The 18,729-nt window shown below is 35.9% G+C and overlaps 3 protein-coding genes across 7 annotated transcripts in view; 1 reads left to right on the top strand and 2 right to left on the bottom strand.

Moving 5' to 3' along the window:
* LOC111195757 (C-C motif chemokine 4 homolog) overlaps positions 1-12,646 on the bottom strand; it is a 45,171-nt gene extending 32,525 nt beyond the window's left edge. The window contains exon 1 of the mRNA XM_022683894.2: positions 12,569-12,646. The gene's annotated coding sequence lies outside the window, so the exon portion shown is untranslated. The remainder of the gene's footprint in view (positions 1-12,568) is intronic.
* On the top strand, positions 1,696-9,636 carry LOC111195756 (C-C motif chemokine 23-like). 5 transcript variants are annotated; one of them, XM_049484226.1, is made up of 4 exons: positions 1,696-1,778; positions 7,632-7,744; positions 9,019-9,136; positions 9,387-9,636. In XM_049484226.1, the coding sequence occupies exons 2-4, from the start codon at positions 7,681-7,683 to the stop codon at positions 9,475-9,477; spliced, it is 273 nt and encodes a 90-aa protein (XP_049340183.1). In that variant the 5' UTR covers positions 1,696-1,778; positions 7,632-7,680; the 3' UTR covers positions 9,478-9,636. The 5 variants fall into 5 exon arrangements, with proteins under 5 accessions (XP_049340183.1, XP_049340187.1, XP_049340185.1 ...); XM_049484230.1 differs by having other exon boundaries at positions 1,700-1,778; positions 7,635-7,744; XM_049484228.1 differs by lacking the exon at positions 1,696-1,778 and adding an exon at positions 3,381-3,604 and having other exon boundaries at positions 7,635-7,744.
* Positions 12,647-15,617: 2,971 nt separating the features above from the next.
* Positions 15,618-18,507, bottom strand: LOC103039881 (C-C motif chemokine 3-like 1). The gene is made up of 3 exons (XM_007241913.4): positions 18,270-18,507; positions 17,713-17,833; positions 15,618-15,832 (listed from the first exon to the last, which is right to left on the bottom strand). The coding sequence occupies exons 1-3, from the start codon at positions 18,337-18,339 to the stop codon at positions 15,721-15,723; spliced, it is 303 nt and encodes a 100-aa protein (XP_007241975.1). The 5' UTR covers positions 18,340-18,507; the 3' UTR covers positions 15,618-15,720.
* Between the last annotated feature and the right edge of the window lie 222 nt (positions 18,508-18,729).

Below are 18,729 nucleotides of genomic sequence, written 5' to 3'. Positions count from 1 at the left end.
ATACATACAGTGGTATGAAACAATGTGGGCCCCCCGATTAATGTTCATGATTTTACTTTTTAAATTATTGGTTGGTTGGATCAGCCATTTAAGTTAAATATATCATATAGCAGATGAACACAGCGATATTTGAGAAGTGAAATAAAGTTGATAGGATTTATAGAAAGTGTGCAATAAATCTTTAAACAAAATTAGACAGGTGCATAAATTTGGACACCCCAACAGAAAAATTACATCAATATTTAGTAGATCCTCCTTTTGCAGAAATAACAGCCTCAAAATGCTTCCTATAGCTTCCAATGAGAGTCTGTTTTTGCTTCTGGTTGAAGGTATTTTGGATCATCCTTCTTTACAAATCATCTCCAGTTCAGTCAGGTTTGATGGTTTGTGAGCATGAACAGCCTGCTTTAAATCACACCACAGATTTTCAATAATATATACAGGTCTGGGGACTGAGATGATCTAAGATGATAATTCCAGAATGTTGTACTCGTTTCTCTGCATGAATGCTTTAGTAGATTTTAAGCAGTGTTTAGTGTTTAGGGTCGTTGTCTTGTTAAAGTATCCAGCCCCGGCACAACTTCAATTTTCTCACTGATTCTTGAACATTGTTCTCAATGTTAACAAGATTCCCAGTATTTGTACTGGCCACACAGCCCCACAGCATGATGATGGAACCACTACCAAATTTTACAGTGGGAACCCTCCAAATAACTAAATTTTAGTTTCATTAGTCCACAGAACCTCATTCCAAAATGAAGCTGGCTTCAGCTTTAGCATACCTCAAGCGACTCTGTTTGTGGCGTGTGCTCAGAAAAAAAGGCTTCTTCTGCATTAATTACTCTCCCATACAGACTCTCCTTGTGTAAAGTGCGCTGAATAGTGAATAGTGAATGATGCACAGAGACTCCATCTGCAGTAAGATGATGTTGTAGGTCTTTGGAGCTCTGGAGGTCTGTGGGTTGACTATGACTGTTCTCACCATCCTTCTCCTCTGCTTATCTGAGATTTTTTCTTGGTCTGCCACTTCAGGTCTTAACTAGAACTGTGCCTGTGTTCTTCCATTTCCTCACTATGAAAACTTCCTCACAGTGGAAACCGACAGATTTGAGCTTTTTGTATCCTTCCCTTAAACCATGATGTTGAACAATCTTTGTTTTCAGGTCATTTGAGTGTTGTGTTTTGAGGCTCCCATGTTTCCACTTTTTAGAGAAGATGCAAAGAGAAGAAAAACTTGCAACTGATCACCTTAACCCTTTCTCATTATTGTATTCACCTGTGTCTGTAGGTCAGGGGCCAATGAGCTTAGCAAACACATTTTGTGTTTCAGTAATTAGTGCTAAAATTATGCAAATTCATAAGATGACAAGGGTGCCCAAATGTATGCACCTGTTTAATTTTGTTTAAAGAATTATTGCACACTTTCTGTTAATTCTATAACTTAATTGTTTGTTTGCTATATTATATATTTAACTGCAATTGCTGATCCAAACAATCAATGACTTTTAAAGGAAAATCATGAAACTGATCAGGGGCATTTAAACTTTTTCATACTTCTGTATTACTGTTTATACCATCTATGGCCAATAGAGGCACTAAAGCCCCTCAATCCTAAATGACTGGAGGTTGTTTTTCTGTTCAGTCAGGAATTTATGTAATCTGATAGTGCCCTCCCCTCTGTTTCCCCCAAAACTGGACTGTGATCCTTCCTGTACCCGGAAGGATCTAGTATCCAAAACACAGCTCTGACCTGTATCAGCATTTCTCTCGTTTATACGGTGGGTAAAGACTAAAACTACTTAAACAGTCTAGAAATGATGAAGTAACACACTTATGATGGATTGTAGATTATGTGTTATGTGTTGAAACTCTGTGTGCTTAGGGCTCTTGTGCAATATGTGATATTTATATGCAATGCATGAGATTGTACAACATACAGGGTTATGTACAGTACAGACAAAGGGATCTTGACTTACAACAATGGCTAACGAACTCTTGGTGATATGTAAAACCTATTTCAAATCGGTTTCCATGAATTTGAAAAACATGTTAACCAGGGTAAGGAGGAATAATTAATGCACTAAACAAGTCTTTCTATCCTTAATCATTACCTTTACTGCAGAACCCCCAAATAACTGTTTTTAAGATTTGGCACAATCCTTTAAAAGATTTATAGTCATTACTGAGTAGAAGGTTATAGTAAACACCTATTAAACCTCTCGCCCTTTCTTTAAATGATGTATTTAAAAGAGGCTAGGGGCCCTGTTTTACATTCGTACACCAGGTGCATGACGATGCTCATTGCTATCTTACACTCCACGAACACGTTTCAATAGCAAAGGTGCTTGTGAACATATCTACACTGATGGACATGGTGGTCTGGAAATGCGTTATGTTTACTGGCGTACACATTTCTCGTGTATTGCTATATTAGCAACGGAAAAGACAGGTGCTCCACTGACTGACATTTTCCTAGACAGATGTCAGGGGTCAGACGGTCATTGCTATCTTGCCAGTAAACTGTCTCCCAAAACCTGGCTCTTAAGGGGAAAGGCAAGTGACAGGTTGATTGGTTTATTGTTCATTTTACGCCCAAAATACATCTATGATTAATTATAAGAATTAGTATACACCTTTTCTGTGTTTCGAGATGTGAAAGGCGCACTTTTCCCGTCATTACAATAGCAAAGACACACTGTCGCCCTAAATCAAGTTAATGTTTTATGTAAAGATAGCTAAAATAGTGCCCTTCATTTTACTTGTTTTTCTTAATGTTGTATGCTTTAGCTATCTGTCTGTCTGTCCATCTGTATGTCCATCCTTTCTTCCATCTTTATATATCAGTGCAGAGATTTCTTCAGATTCTCTGAATATTTTGACGATGATATTAATTCCTTACAATTGCATGTTGACAGACATTGTTCTTAAACTGTTGGACTATTTGCTCACGCAGTTGTTCACAAAGTGTGAACCTCAGTCCATCCTTGTTGTGATCGACCCACTTGTTTTTAATTATCCTCTTTACTTGTGGAATGTTCCAAACAGGTGTTTTTGAGCATTTTATAACTTTCCCATGTCCCAACTTTTTAGGAACGTGTTGCAAATTCAAATAGTGAATAATTACAAAAAAAAATAAAGTTTATCCATTTGAAGATTACATATCTTGTCTTTGGGAAAACTTGCTTTATTTGTATATTTGCTGATTATTTTGTTGATAAAATAAATAAAAACAAGTTGCATTTCTATTCGTAAATGTGGTTTAACAAAGGTAAAGGATTTTTTTTACATGTGTTGTTTATTTTACTTGCAATTGAGATGATGTAAACATCTGCTCAGTATTTTAACAAAAAAAAAACTAAAGGCCCTAAAGGAGTTCATTCTGAGGGCGATACCTGTTCATAACATTTGAACCACTAGAGGCACTAAACTCTCTCCTTTTCTCATGACTGGAGGATGTTTTTCTTTTCATTCTGGGTTTTTATTTCCCCTCCCCTCTGTTTCCTCTAAAACTGAACTGTGACCCTCCAGTACCCGGATCATTGCGCTGAACTGTACTAAACAGAACTCAGCTCCATCCTGTATCAGCATTTCTCTCGTTTATACGGTGGGTAAATATTGAAACTACTCAAACAGCATAGAAATGTTGACCTAACCCAGTTCTAGATGGATTTTAACTTTTATTATTTCAGATTGTGTAGTTTAAGCTGAACTATGGGTATGTAAAGGCTGTTAGCTGGCTTGGCTAATTGTTGTGCATTTCTCAGATCAGAATTGAAGTTCTCATAACTGTTCATTTAGTCTCCACATCTCCGTGTCACTTGTGCACATCATAATTGCATTTTTCATTGTGTTTCTCACATTGCAAATGCTTTTGTCATTCATGCAAATGGTCGTGTACAATTTTCAGCAGTTTTTTGCAGTATCCATTGCTTATGTTGTGCTCATCAAAATGTGTTGTACTGATTATCTATGCAATTGTCTTACCCTCCAAAACATTAAGGCTTTAGGTCATTGCATGCAAAAGTGCTGAACATGTTATCATAATCTCTCAGGCATAATTTATACATTTCAATAAAACTTTGTTGGTAAAGTTGGTAAAATCCTGGTCTTACAATGGCTGAAGCTGGTTGCTGGGTGCAGCCAAATATTGGAAGAACAACTGTGTCTTCCATCGTTCAAAAGCATTGCAAGGGAAGATATTCAGTGTAACATGAATGAAAACATGTGGCCCAACAGAGAGGAGAGTCAGAATGGATAAAAAAGAAAGCACTATAATTCCTTAAGTTGTTTTCTCAGGTTGTTTTGAATGTTTAGGGTAAGTTTCTAATTTTGTAGTTTTTCCTTTGTGTTTTGAGTGCTGCCAAACAGCTGTCGTCTTTCCTGAATTTCTGTCAGACGTTTTTGTCAACAATTTGCAGTGCAAACAATACAGTAAAGTATATTACTCAAAATGTTGATTGTGATGATAAAGTATTTTGTTGTCACGTACAATGTTTGGCAAAATTTTATCCTAGGTTTTTTGGATCCTTTGAATCTATGAAGCTTAAATATTAAAAAGTACCGGTATCGATATCAGCAATACAGGCCCTGCATTTACTTGGTATTGCCCACCAGTTAGAGAGTAAAAAAGGCGGGTGGGGACAGGGTTGCCAGCTCCAACAAAGTATCCAGCCCAAAGTCAGTCTAAAACCCGCTCTTCAGAAGCTTAAATTAACCCAAAATATCTTTCTGTCAACCGTTGGAAGCAAATGGCAAAACAACTATGAGTGAACAACTTATTATTTTGTTTACAGTTTTTCTGGATTGTTTACACACATTTCTGAAAACATGCCTCGTATTCTCAGAACTCTACACACAAATCCAACAAACACACACACAATGGGCAAAACCCTTCAATTCTCCTGCAAAATGAAACTTTACATTCAAAACAGTTTTATCTCTTCACAAAAGGCCATTTTGTGTTCAGATGACACACACAAACTATCATATGAACAGACAATTAAAAAAAACATTTAAACACTGATGTGCTCAGTGTAAAACACCATTCTCCATTCATCATAATGACTTTTTGTTCAGTGTTACACTTACTACAGACATTAAATACATAAGTGCGTTGTAAGATATTTTAGAATATTGTTTTTATACTCAGAACACACAAATATACTGTAACAAACATGTTTTATTTTTCCCACAAAACAATGTACACAGTGTACATCCCAACCGACACAAAGTTGCACATACAGTGCAGAAGATTTTACTGTATACAGTTAATAATAAAAAAACAAAACAAAATAAACTATGCTGCATCCTCTCTTCTGTTTCATTCTGGCCACAGCACCTCATCTACATCACAAGCAATGTTTTCCCTGGCCAAGCAGCGGGGGAAATATCGCCTAGCATGGCGAATCCAGCACATGCGTCTTCCATAGCTTGGAAAAGGGGTATACGCGTTTCTGAATTTAGGTCGTACACTTTCCATCTCCAGGCAGAAAAAAATTCCTCAATAGGATTGAGGAATGGAGAATATGGAGGGAGATAAACAACTGAAAAGCGTGGGTGGTCAGTGAACCAGTTATGAACCAGAGCAGCCCGGTGGAAGCTTGACAACGTACCTGAGCTGCTCTGGGCCGTCTATCTGATCTGGTGGAATGAGTGTGTTGTGTAGGGTGTCCAGGAATGTGATCAGATGGGCAGTGTTGTAGGGGCCAAGGGTAGCATGGTGATGGATGATGCCATGGTGGGTCATCGCTGCACACATTGTGATGTTCCCTCCGCGCTGGCCAGGGACTTCAACAATGGCACGCTGGCCGATTATATTCCTTCCCCTCCTTCGTCTTTTTGTGAGGTTGAATCCAACCTCATCAATGAAGATGAACTGGTGCTCCACTGCATCCACCTCCAGCTCAAGGACTCTCTGAAACACACATGACAATATCAGAAGTAGACATGCGGTCACTATTGTGAAGCACAATCATTATGATTACAATATAATAGAAAGAAATATGTATGATTTATACAATGTTGACAGTATGCATCAAGGGTGGGAATGTATAGGACGTACTTGCACATAGTTATATTGCAATTCTTTGACTCTTTCTGAATTGCGCTCAAATGGCACCCTGTAGACCTGCTTCATCCTCAGTTTATTTCTGTGCAAGACACGGTCCAGCGTTGATAAACTTACCCTATCAATATTTTGAAATATCTCATTGTTTTCTATTATTTTTCTTTGTATTTGCCGTAAGGTAATGGCGTTATTTTCAAGAACCATGTTCATGATCTCTGTTTCCTGTTCAGGAGACAGAAGATGGCCCCGTCCACCTCTTGTTGGTAATCTTTCAGTTCTGCAATACAAAGAGTGCAATACTGTAAATACTGTGTAGGAATACATTTCCCAAATACTCGAAACACAATGTCCTACAGAACAGTCCACAGGTAATACTGTACTACTCATTGAGTACTGTATTGATATGCAGTACTGCAGTTTTGTAGTGAGAGTAGATTTCTTACCTATTCTCATTGCGGAAAGTCCGGATGATGGATGCTACAGTGTACCTGCTCAAATTTGGCTGTACTCTTTGCCCAGCCTCCCTCATTGTTAGGCCATGGTTGACCACATGGTCAACCAAAGTGGCTCGGATCTCATCAGAAATGATTGTCCTTGGCCTTCCTCGTCCTCGTCCTCCCCATCGTCCTCCTCTTACTCTCACTCCTCTGGCTCTGGCTCTGCCTCTGTTTACAACATTGGCCTCCATTGCTCCAAAACAGAAGAGCTCACCTGTTGCCCTTTTATGCTAAAGCTCTGATTGCTGAGTGGAAACATGTGTGTTAGGTGTTTGCCCATGTGAGGAGTCACTGTGCATAGTAGGGCAATTAACTTTAGAGTTTTGAATAACAGTGTGTTCCTTGTGAAAACAAGAGATTTTCTTCATGACAATTGTGTGTAGAGTTTTGGAAAAAGTGTGTTTTAGAACTGCAATTTGAGTGTAAAGCAGGAATTGTGCTTGTAGTTTAGCAGAATTGGTTCAGGGGGTTGGTGCATGAGTTACATTTTGTGGTCATTGTGTTTCAAGTACCAATATTTGTGTGTAAACAATCGAGAAAAACTGTAATAGGGATTTTTTTTTTTTTGGCAGCTGCAATAATTTTAAAAGTGGAGAGGGAAAGGTGGGAGGGGTCAATACACAAGCTCTACAGACTGGCCCAACTATAGGGTTCTTATTTTAACAGGCTTACACAGTGCACAGGGTGGTATATCATAAAGAAAACGTGTTTTTGACTAGTTTAGATCAACATGCACTCAGATCTGTTTATGTTTTTTGTTGCCGTATTTCTAATTCTTTTTACTGCAGAATCTATAAAGAACTGATTTTTAAAAATCTTTTACTATACTACTATTAATCATACTAATCACTACTAAGTAGAATATAATATAGCAAATACCTCAACATTTTAAAAGTGTTGTATTCAGAAGTGACATAATTATTAATCTTTATAAAATCTATTTCATTTCTTGCAAAAATTTAATGATCTGAAAATAAGTAAGTACTTTCTCAGATTAAATATCTGACTCTTCTCAAACACACACTGCTCTCTCTCTCTCTCTCTCTCTCTCTCTCTCTCCTCCACAGCAGAAGAGTCTTCAGTGTCTCTGTGTGTGAATCAGGATCTTCTGCTAGAATGAGGAGTGGATCTGCTCTGCTGTTGGTGCTGCTGCTCGGCTCTCTCCAGCTCTCCTCTAGTGGTGAGTGAACTCAGTACACTGAGCTGCATTAGTGACGCTGTGAGAGAGAGCAGAGAACTAATCACCTTCCTGTAAATATCACATATCTGTGTGTTGTGTGATGATGCTAATCTGATGTTTCTGATTTTTACAGCTCCACAAGGGCACTATTATGGTGGCTGCTGTTTCAAGTTCACTACAGTGAAGAAGATTCCTCTGAGAATGGTGGAGTCTTACACAGAGACACCCAGCCACTGTGCTGTTAAAGCCATTAAGTGAGTAGAAATGATCCCACACAATCTTCTATCAGCTGTTAATGTTGGGCAACATTTTAATGGTGATGCTTTAAAATATCATCTTTATTTAAAAATTACATAAAACTACTTCCTCTAAATGTTTCAGTTTAGCTGCATTATCTATTTTTCAGCTATAGTTCTTGACTCTGTGCTGCATCTTTTTGTAATGCTTTTTTTCTAGAAATTTCTTTCTCTAATCACTGTTTTTTATCTTCCGCAGAGTATTGACTAAAACAGGAAAAAGGATGTATTGTGTGGATCCAGATGCTGAGTGGATGAAAAGTCTTGTCGCTGCTCTGGACCGAAGAAACACCCCTACCACAGCAAAACCTTTAACTACAAATTCCACAACTCTCTCCACTACTAAGCTCTTTAGAGAAGGTCAGCCTCATTAACTGATTATCTAGTTCTTAAAAACCAAAAGACAGAAATCTGTTTGCAATTTTTAATAAAAGTAGTTTATTGATCTCAAATGGAATCCCAACAGTGTGTTTACATGTGACAGCACTGTTTAATCTTATATTTAAAATAAGTTATCATTAACATTTAAATACTTTAAATCATGTCTTTCTTTGATTACTGAATTATACTGTATTTTAAACTGAATCTCTAAACCAAACACATCAACTGAGATTAAAAAAACAGTGAGAACAGAAGCCCTTAAGTGTATAATTATATTGAGAAAATGTTATTAGGATATGGAAAGTCCTGGACTTCCTGCTGTGCAAATTCTTTCCTGATATAGATATGCGGTTCCTCTGTTTCATACTCATAGTCAGTGCCTGATGATACACTTTTTTTTTACTGAATGAACTATAATGTACATACTCCCACAAAAGTGGAGGCGATTATGGTGGCAAAAATAAGAGAAACTATGTATCCCTGCCTTGGTTTTGGAACGGCATCTCCAGGAGAGCAGAGAACTAATCACCTTCCTGTAAATATCACATATCTGTGTGTTGTGTGATGATGTTAATCTGATGTTTCTGATTTTTACAGCTCCAGCAGCGGCCCCTGTTCCTGACTGCTGTTTCAAATTCACTAAAAAGAGGATTCCTCTGAGAATGGTGGAGTCTTACACAGAGACACACAGCGACTGTGCCCTTAAAGCCTTAGTGTGAGTAGAAATGATCCCACACACTTTTTAATCGGCTGTTAAAGCAGGCTTGTTATGCTTTCAAATTTTATCTTTATTAATAAGTAAATCATTTTTTTAATAATAATTACATTAAAAAGTAGTTCTCTAAATGTTTAAGTTTAGCTAAAATATTTATTTTTCAGCTATAGTTAGACTCTGTGCTGCATCTTTTAGTAATGTTTTTTTCTGTAAATTTCTTTCTCTAATCACTGTTTCTTATCTTCTGCAGAGTATTGAGTAAAAATGGAACGAGGTATTGTGTGCATCCAGATGCACATATCCATACGCGGGTGAAACGTCATGTCACTGCTCTGGACTGAAGAAACACACCTACCACTGCAAAACTTTAACTACAAATTCCACAACTCTCTAAGCACCTCAGAGAAGTTCACCCTGATTAACTGATTATCTAATTCTTAAAAACCAAAAGACAGAAATCTGTTTGCATTTGTTAATAAAAGTAGCTTTTTGATCTCAAATGGAATCCCAACAGTTTGTTTAAATGTGACAGCACTGTTTAACCTTATATTTGAAATATAGTATAAATTAACATTTAAATACTCAAAATCATGTCTTTCTTTGATTATTGAATTATACTGTATTTTAAACTGAATCTTAAATCTTAAATAATAATAAAATAACAGTGAGAACAGAAGCCCCTGTGTTTAATTATATTTAGAACTTCTTTATTAGGATATGGAAAGTCCTGGACTTCCTACTGTGCAAATTCTTTCCTGATATATCCTGTAGATATGCTGTTCCTCCATAGTTTCATATCCATAGTCAGTGTCTGATTATACACATTTTTTTTTACTGAATGAACAGAAATGTACACACTCTCACACATTTTCCAGAAAGATTTCCCACAGAAGTGGAGGCTATTATGGTGGCAACAATTAGAGAAACTATGTATCACTGCTCTGGTTTTGGAATGGGATATCCAGGCTTGTGTAGGTGTAAAGGTTAGTTTATGAAAGTGAATGTCAAATGAGAGACATCAGAAAATCTTCACAACTGCTTCACAACATTGTGTAATAGTTTTATATTACAATCTTCTTCTGGCAACAGTTTGGGGTAATCATTGTTGCATTTATTTTGTCAAAATTCTCAACACATTATTTATTGGGGATAGGCAGGCGAGTGTAGTACCGATATCCTCTTCTTCCACACCCATTCCTTTGCTTTTGGGATGTGTTTAGCATGTGGTTTTGCATTGTTTTGAAGATAAGTGCATGGATAACCCTTAAAACGATGTGGTGTTGAAGGCAGTAAATGTTGCTCTAAGATCCCAATGGATTATTCTGCATTTTAATGCTGCATCATAGAAGTGTACCATGACAGAACCTGTCTATTCGACTTGTTTCTAAAAACGAAGAAAACACTGCACTGACTTTGGACTTGAATAACACAGTGGATCAACACCAGCAGATGACATGTCTCTCCAAACCATCACTGATCATCAGTAAATTTTACATTTCATTTGTAAATCAATAATGCAGAGTCTGGAGGAAGAGTGGAGAGACACACAGTCCAAGCTGATTGAGGTCTAGTGTGAGGTTTCCACAATCAGTGACGGTTTGGAGAGACATGTCATCTGCTGGTGTTGACCCACTGTGTTTTATTATCAAGTCTAAAGTCAGTGCAGTTTTGTTTTCCCACAGAATCTTACAGCACTTCATGCTTCCCTCTGCTACTGACAACTTTTATAGAGATGCAGATTTCATTTTCCAGCAGGACTTGGCACACTGCCCACACTGTACCAAAAGTACCAACTGGTCTTATATAATATTTACATTTTCTAAGATACTGATTTTTGGGTTTTCATTGGCTGTAAGCCATAATCATCAACAATAAAATAAATAAACGCTTAAAATAGATCACTCTGTGTGTAATACATCTATATAAAACATGAGTTTTACATTTTGAACTGAATTACTGAATCACTTACAGAGTGTGATACAGTGACATCGGTTGGATGCCTTTATTTATATTCTTTTACATTAACCAATGTAAAAATAATGATTAGGAATAAGAATAAGTAAAAGTATTTCACATTAACTACTGTATTGATTGACAGAAATAAAAAGTACTATATGTAATATGTAAGACAAACTCTATATATCAAGTGCATTATGCAGCATATTGCTAGTCATGTGACACCTGAAAATGGGTTATCTTCTATTCCTTGTGCACCTGTGTCTGCCAGTGATCTCCCAGCTCCCAGATCATAACTTTGACATGCATATCATGCTTCACAGTATATTTATATATATCTTAATATGTTTTATATATCACACAGACAGTCATCCTGCATCAGATGAATGTTTATTTCCTTTATTCATGACTGGATTTACTGTATTTATGTTCCTTTGCTTACAAAAGCCAAAATAAAGGCAGCGGCACAGTTAGGCGACTGCTCTCCCCACAGATGGCACCTGCTTACGACTTTAATCTTGTAATATTATGATTTTCATATTGTAATATTATGACTTTATTCTCATAATACTATGACTTTATAATCTTAATATTACGACTTAATTCTCAAAGTCACCTCAAAGTGGCTGTAAAATGCTGTAATAATAACACATTATTATGCATTTTGACCAAATATAATGTTTAGGATTCCAAAATGCAATAATCTAGTTTTAAATTTACAAGAAAATAATTTCAGAGAGATTATAGTAAATTAGACATTTGTCTAAATGATAGTAGAAGTGCATGCTGTCAGTTATTGTGAACGCTCGTTCAGTTTAGCAACGCGACTCTTGACCCAATCGCCATCTGGATCCACACAGAACTTCCTTCCTGCTCTAGTGTTAAACCTGCAACAGAAGACAAAGTATAGTTAAAAATATACTGACTTTAAAATTTACTTTAAAACATCTGAACACATAGAAATAACAAACCATCATGTCAGGAACTACAGTTAAAACTATTTTAAAGTGGCTAATATGGAACATTTACAGAAAAAAATATTATTGTGCACCATCTCACCATCACCGACTAAACTTATTTAAGTAAAATATTCATTTAATAATTTAAGTAAAATATAAAATTATTCATTAATTTATGCCCACAATAACAGCTAATAGAAGAGTGCGTGGGATCATTTCTACTCACACAATGGCTTTTATAGGACTCCACCAGCCTTAGAGGAAACTTCACTGTAGTCAGTTTGAAACAGCAGTCAGCAACCGAGGCCCCTTGAGGATCTGTAAAAACCACAAACATCAGATTAGCACCATCTCACAACACACAGATATGTGATATTTACAGGAAGGTGATTAGTTCTCTGCTCTCTCTCACAGCGTCACTAATGCAGCTCAGTGTACTGAGTTCACTCACCACTAGAGGAGAGCTGTGTTATTTCATAATTTCTATGCTATTTAAGTAGTTTTAATCTAAACCCACCGTATAAACGAGAGAAATGCTGATACAGGTCAGAGCTGAGTTCTGATCCGGGTACTGGAGGGATCACAGTCCAGTTTTTGGGGAAACAGAGGGGAGGGCACTATCAGATTACATAAATCCCTTACTGAACACAAAAACAACCTCCATTTATAAAATACTGAAAGGGTTTAGCACCTCTAGTGGTCATAAATGGTATGAACAGAAATAGCTCTCAGAATTAAAGATGATTTATTAGACCAGGTCTAATTCACCCGTTAGTTATCAGTTTCTCTGATTTTGCTATTTGTATGTATATATTTAAGTAAAATAAACATTATTGTTTTATTTTATAAATTAAAAAACAAAAACATTGTCATTTAGAGCATTTATTTGCAGAAAATGAAAAATGGCTGATATGACAGAAAAAGATGCAGAGCTTCAGAAATCAATATTTAATGGAATAACCCTGTTTTTTTATCACAGTTGTTTTCATGCATTTTGACATTTTCTCCTCCACCAGTCTTACACACTGCTTTTGGATAACTTTATGCCTTTACTCCTGGTGCACAAATTCAATCAGTTCAGTTTGGTTTAATGGCTTGTGATCATCCATCTTCCTCTTGATTATGTTCCAGAGGTTTTCAATTAGGTAAAATCAAAGAAATTTATAATTTTTAAGTGGTCTCTTATTTTTTTCCCAGAACTGTATGTCTGGATCATGCCATATCCAGAAACATTCAGATACAGCAGGGGTGGCATGTGTAAAAGGAGCAAATGTTGGGCAGTACAGAATTCGTACTGCTGCTTTAACAGTCTGAAGACCAAGACCAAGGAGATCAGTGTAGACTTTTGTAAACTGAGAACTCCCCACAAGCCTATTGTGATTGATGGAGAAAGCATTGAGGTTGTTCCCAAAGCCACCAGCATTGTGGACAACCACACCCATCCCTGGCACGAACTCTCCACCTTGAAAAATCCAGAGTGGATTTTTTCTTTCTGGACCTGGACTACACATCTCTGTGTTAGTAACTAGGTTTACATAGGATCTCCGGTGGATTTCGTATTGTACAGAGACTCTAAGACTAGGTCAGTGGCTGAACTGCTTTTAGCAGGGAATTACACATGTTTTAAAGTAACTAATGACTTTGCAAAGACTGTTATGAGTGTAAAAAATTCTTTATTTTAAAACGTTTCAAACTGTTTTTCCGTCTCGCTGCCTTGCAGTGCTGTTATGCAATCAGATGCTAAAATCCTATCATTTCTCCTCCCCCCGGATCTTGCCGGAGCTTTTTTTTTTTTTTTTCACAAAAAAACAGCTCACATGGCAATCATTCATACTATAGACTACAACTAGACATTTTAAAATGAATGAAAAAATGGTGGAATGAGACCTTTAATAAGGTCCATGATCAGGTGTGTGTCTGTGATTGGCGGGAGAGTGGACTATGTGAGAAATAACTAAATAACTGCAGACACTCTCTGCATGAGACTTTAGCAGCTCAGAAAAGCAGGAGAAGTAGAAGAATCCTCTCACTGTAGTCTAGAACTGAAAGGTTGAAGAGATCCTACATTTTTACTGCTACAAGACTGTATGACACTTGCTGTTAATATTGCATGTTGTTATTACTATGTGTTTTATTAGAATTAGTGATTTTGTTTTTTTTTGTGATGTACACTTGTGTGCAGTTTTTGTGTTTGTTTGCTGCTGGACAAATAAATTTCCCTAATTGGGATTAATAAAGTAAAGTATGAGTATGAGTATCAATAGAGTGGATTTGGAAGTTGTGAGATCGAGCCTCCATGAGCTTTGACAAACTGTGGGTGTCCATGATTGTGTAGCAGGTACACCAGTTGTGTTTTCTTGAAGCGCTTTTGCTTAATAATAAAAAACCTGCATATCTTCATTATGTAGAAATTGTTGGTGTTGTAATAGTGATGGATGCACTAAAAGGCACTAAAATATATACCTATAGCCTCATGGAGTTAGTTCTTATTCATTAGACCCTAAAGATGTTTCACACTGAAGGTGGGGTGAATGATGTGGACAACCTAGGAGTTGGACTAGTTCATTAACTTGCTTAATAAATCTACAATGAGAGACAGAGGTTTGGTGCTTAGACCACAAATAAACTTTATTTCTTTGCCAGATTACATTAAGTTTTTTTTTTAAGCCTTAACAAAAGTGCTTAATGTAAACAGAGTAAACATTAACAGCAATATGAATGACTCTAATGTAAAATACAATAACATAACTTAAAAAAAATGGCATAAACAGAAAAAAAAAACATCTAAACAGATGCAAAAGTACAGTATGTGGGATCGAAACACAACAGAAAAAGAAAAATAGGAACTAAAGACGGGGAAACTAAATGTCAAAGTTATGGCTCAGCTTGGCCAAGCAGGAACATACTGAACTTTGAGCTTTTTTAGGCCTCTTCCTGTTTTCACATCGTGTTACAGAGTGACATTAGACTGGCTTTCTGTTTACAGCAATAGTGCCACACACGTGTGTGTGTTGTTCTCAGTATAACTAATCAGGGGGATTTTTTTTTTTTTCAGTGAACTGATAAACTGATGAACTGATTTGTGTTCATATTTAGTAAGTCTGAGTCATATAATTACTTGACATCTGTAGCAGAACTTTAACCTCAACGTTTAACCTTTTAGCTTTTTAGATTCTTATCCTGCAATACAACTGCAGCTCAGATATTTTATTATTTTTTATTTAATAATATATATTTTTTTAAAATAATATTCATTAGAATAAGTAACACCTTTGGTGTGGAATCATTTTTAACGTGCTCATTAAACAAACACATTATTTGTCTATTTGTCCTTCATAAAGTTTACTTCATTATTTTCTTCATATCACCAACATAAATCATAATTAAAATACGCTTTCCAATGCAAATAAAGTAAAAACAACTACAACAGTCAAATATAAAGCTAAAACTAAAACTAAAAATATGATAAAAGGTATATTCAACATTCATATGCGGATATCTGCAGTGTGTATAACATAGCTTTAACATACTGAACGGTTAGTGGCATTTCCCTTTTTTAGACTTTTAAAGGGATCTCAGAGGTCTGCCGTCTCCTCACTGAGCCTGTGCCTCTTCGATGATGAAGACGAGGAGGAAGGTCACAGGAAAGGTCATGCAGGTCAAGCCTTTTTACAAAGGCTGCTGAGATCCACTCATCTTGTTCTGCAGGAGCTGGATGTGTTTCTGCACCCAGGGGTCAGAGGGCTTAGCGCACACCTGCCGACCTCTCTTCATTACGAACCTGCAGAGGAGAAAACGTGAAGGTTAAACTCAGTGCTGTCGTGAACAAAGCTTAAAAAAAGAGTCAGATTGTGTCTAAATCATTTGGTAACACTTTCAACTTTTTAACCCTGGTGTGGTGTTCATATTTTTGTTACTCGTTTACTTTGTTACTTGTATTTAATTCAGCAAAATTAAGCAATTTTACATTAAAATGCTTTACACATGCTTGTTTCACCTAAATTGCAAGCAATATAAACAGCTTACAGTGGTTAATATTTGCCCTTTACCTTTCTTATGTTACATTTCTTTTAAAAAGTGCTACTCTTTTTTTTATTAGTTTTTTAATAAAATGTAAAAGAAAATGAATTAATCTCAAGATATGAGTAGAAAATTTGTTTAGTTTCAAATTTACAAATGAAGCAATGTTTATTAGCCCTTGGCCAAACATACTGTATGTAATATAAATGTGTAGGGGGGTGTAAAGTGTGTGTTTATCGAAAATGTGTTTTGATATATGTTTTTCACAAAAAATGAGCCAATGCCAATGAGTTTGAGTTAGAAAAAATATTTTTTTAGTATCATTTGATGAAAAATGAAAACGGGTCCCACAGACCCGAACACCACACAAGGGTTAATATGAATAAGGGTACATTAATTAACAGGATTTATGAATTTATAGAATCTCTCACATAATTATCAATGGATACTAGTTAAGGCATCATTAATCATTACAGTGTTTTAACTGATGTTTCAATTCATCAATATTTACAACATTGCGCATTAATATTTGTGTTTAATAATGTTTTATAATGTCTTAACTAGTGTAAATTAAGAATTAGTTCAGACATTACTTTTTGTTTAATTTAACATTGTTTGTTACAGTCGTAAGCACTGTTATTTGTGAAGCTTATTAGAAAATGTTACCAGCTATTTACTATTATTTACTACACTACACTACACTGCTCTAATATGGTATATAAGTGAAATATATTTTTATATTTTTTTCATTTTAATGGTCACACCTTGCACTATTTTTTTAGAGATCTGTTCCAATCAGTGCATGAATGGTTAGTTAAAAAGTAAAAAAAAAGTATATTTTAAATATAAACATGTCAAAAATAAGTGTCCCAATTGTTTGCAGTCATAAAGAAAATATCCTCCCTGTATATGCTAATGCTAGATAGATAGATAGATAGATAGATAGATAGATAGATAGATAGATAGATAGATAGATAGATAGATAGATAGATAGATAGATAGATAGATAGATAGATAGATAGATAGATACTTTATTTATCCCAAAGGAAATGTAGGAAGCTAGGTGTACTGTCCGCTGTTTCAGCTATTATACTCGTGTGTTTACTCTTAACTGCAACACCACAATTTCCCCTTTTTGGGATTTCCAATGTTTTTTTGATACAATTTTGACACCTCGTGCCATTCTGTGTGCATCACTTCATTTTTTCTTATCATACCTTGGATACCACAGGTTCTTATTATTATTTATCCTTTATTTGTATTATTTACTACATTATAGCTTATATTAAAAAGACTTGAAAACTATGAAGGAATATATTTTTTTCAATTAGTTTGGAGACAAAAAAATGTTTGTCTTTCACAAACAACTGAATAAAAAAATTAAACCCAGGTTGTTTTGGATGAGTTGGAGCGAAGAACAAGAGCTCAGCAGCTTTAGAACTCCTTTAAAAGAGTTGGAGAACAATTTGAGGTTCTACCTCATGAAGCCCACTGGGAAAATCAGCCAAGAGCAGGCAAAGTGCATTAATTATCTTGTTTAAAACTTTTTTTTTATTAATGTAGAAAATACTAAAATTAAAGATAAAAAAACTAAAAACTTTAGACTGCTTCTGTATTTATGTGTATTGGTTTAACACTTACAGTATGGCCTCCTTGGAGCACTGCTGGCTGGTGAAGGAGAAGCTCTTCACCATGTTCAGTTTGACAGGTGTGGAGGTGAACTCAAAGCAGCAGGCCTTAGGTCCAGAACTGTAGCGCATACCTGAAAGACACACCCAACAATCAGTTAGCCAATCAGCAAGCAATACACCTTCCATAGACCAATTCTGTCTAAAACAAGCAATGCCAGTAAAAAATATGAACAAATATGAATTACATCAACTATTAAAAAGCATCCTGATTTTTTTTGTATAATAATCTAAAATTAGACTGTTTATTACCTACTATGTAAATTTGGGTGGATACCATTGGTTATCTAGCAAATACTGTAGATCATTCAATATGTACTATTAATTATTCTGTATCCAGTAGGAATATTTTTTAATACCTACTTTGAATTTTTCAGTATCCACTATAAAATATTCAGTATCTACTGTGAACGTTAAACATCCAATATGAATTAAATAAATTATTCCGTATATAATATAAATATAAAATATAAAACATAAAAAAGTATCTCTCTTTTTCTGAGTTCTTACCTTCAGTGAATGTGACAGCGCTCAGTAGCACCACCACAGCGGACAGGAGGAGGAAACGCAGGGCTGCCATGTTTCTCAGATGATGTTCAGATGATAGATCTGACTGGATAATTGATTTCAGTAGTGAGACGAGCACTCAGTGAGAAGCTGCTGCCGTGTTCTCCACAGCAGACTGTGCTGGTCTTTATAGGCCATCAGGAGTTCAGGGGAGACCCCTGTATGCCGAAGTATTTGCGTGGGGATTTCGCTCACCCACGCCACGGAAAAAAAAACTCCAGCCATACTGTGGAGCAGATGTAGTGCATCACAGTGCCTCACTTTCACTTCTGCTTTCCACTTTCCACACTTCTAGTGTACAATTAGCCTCAAGTACGCAAGTACATCATACAAAATGGTTGTTGAGCCCAGAAAATTATTAAAATGTTCATTAAAATTAGATTAAAAGGTAAAATTAAATTAT

This window comes from Astyanax mexicanus, chromosome 10 (assembly GCF_023375975.1).
Source record: "Astyanax mexicanus isolate ESR-SI-001 chromosome 10, AstMex3_surface, whole genome shotgun sequence".
Lineage (NCBI taxonomy): Eukaryota > Metazoa > Chordata > Actinopteri > Characiformes > Acestrorhamphidae > Astyanax > Astyanax mexicanus.
The sequence above is the reverse complement of the archived record's forward strand: the minus strand, read 5'-3'. Positions and strand labels throughout refer to the sequence as shown.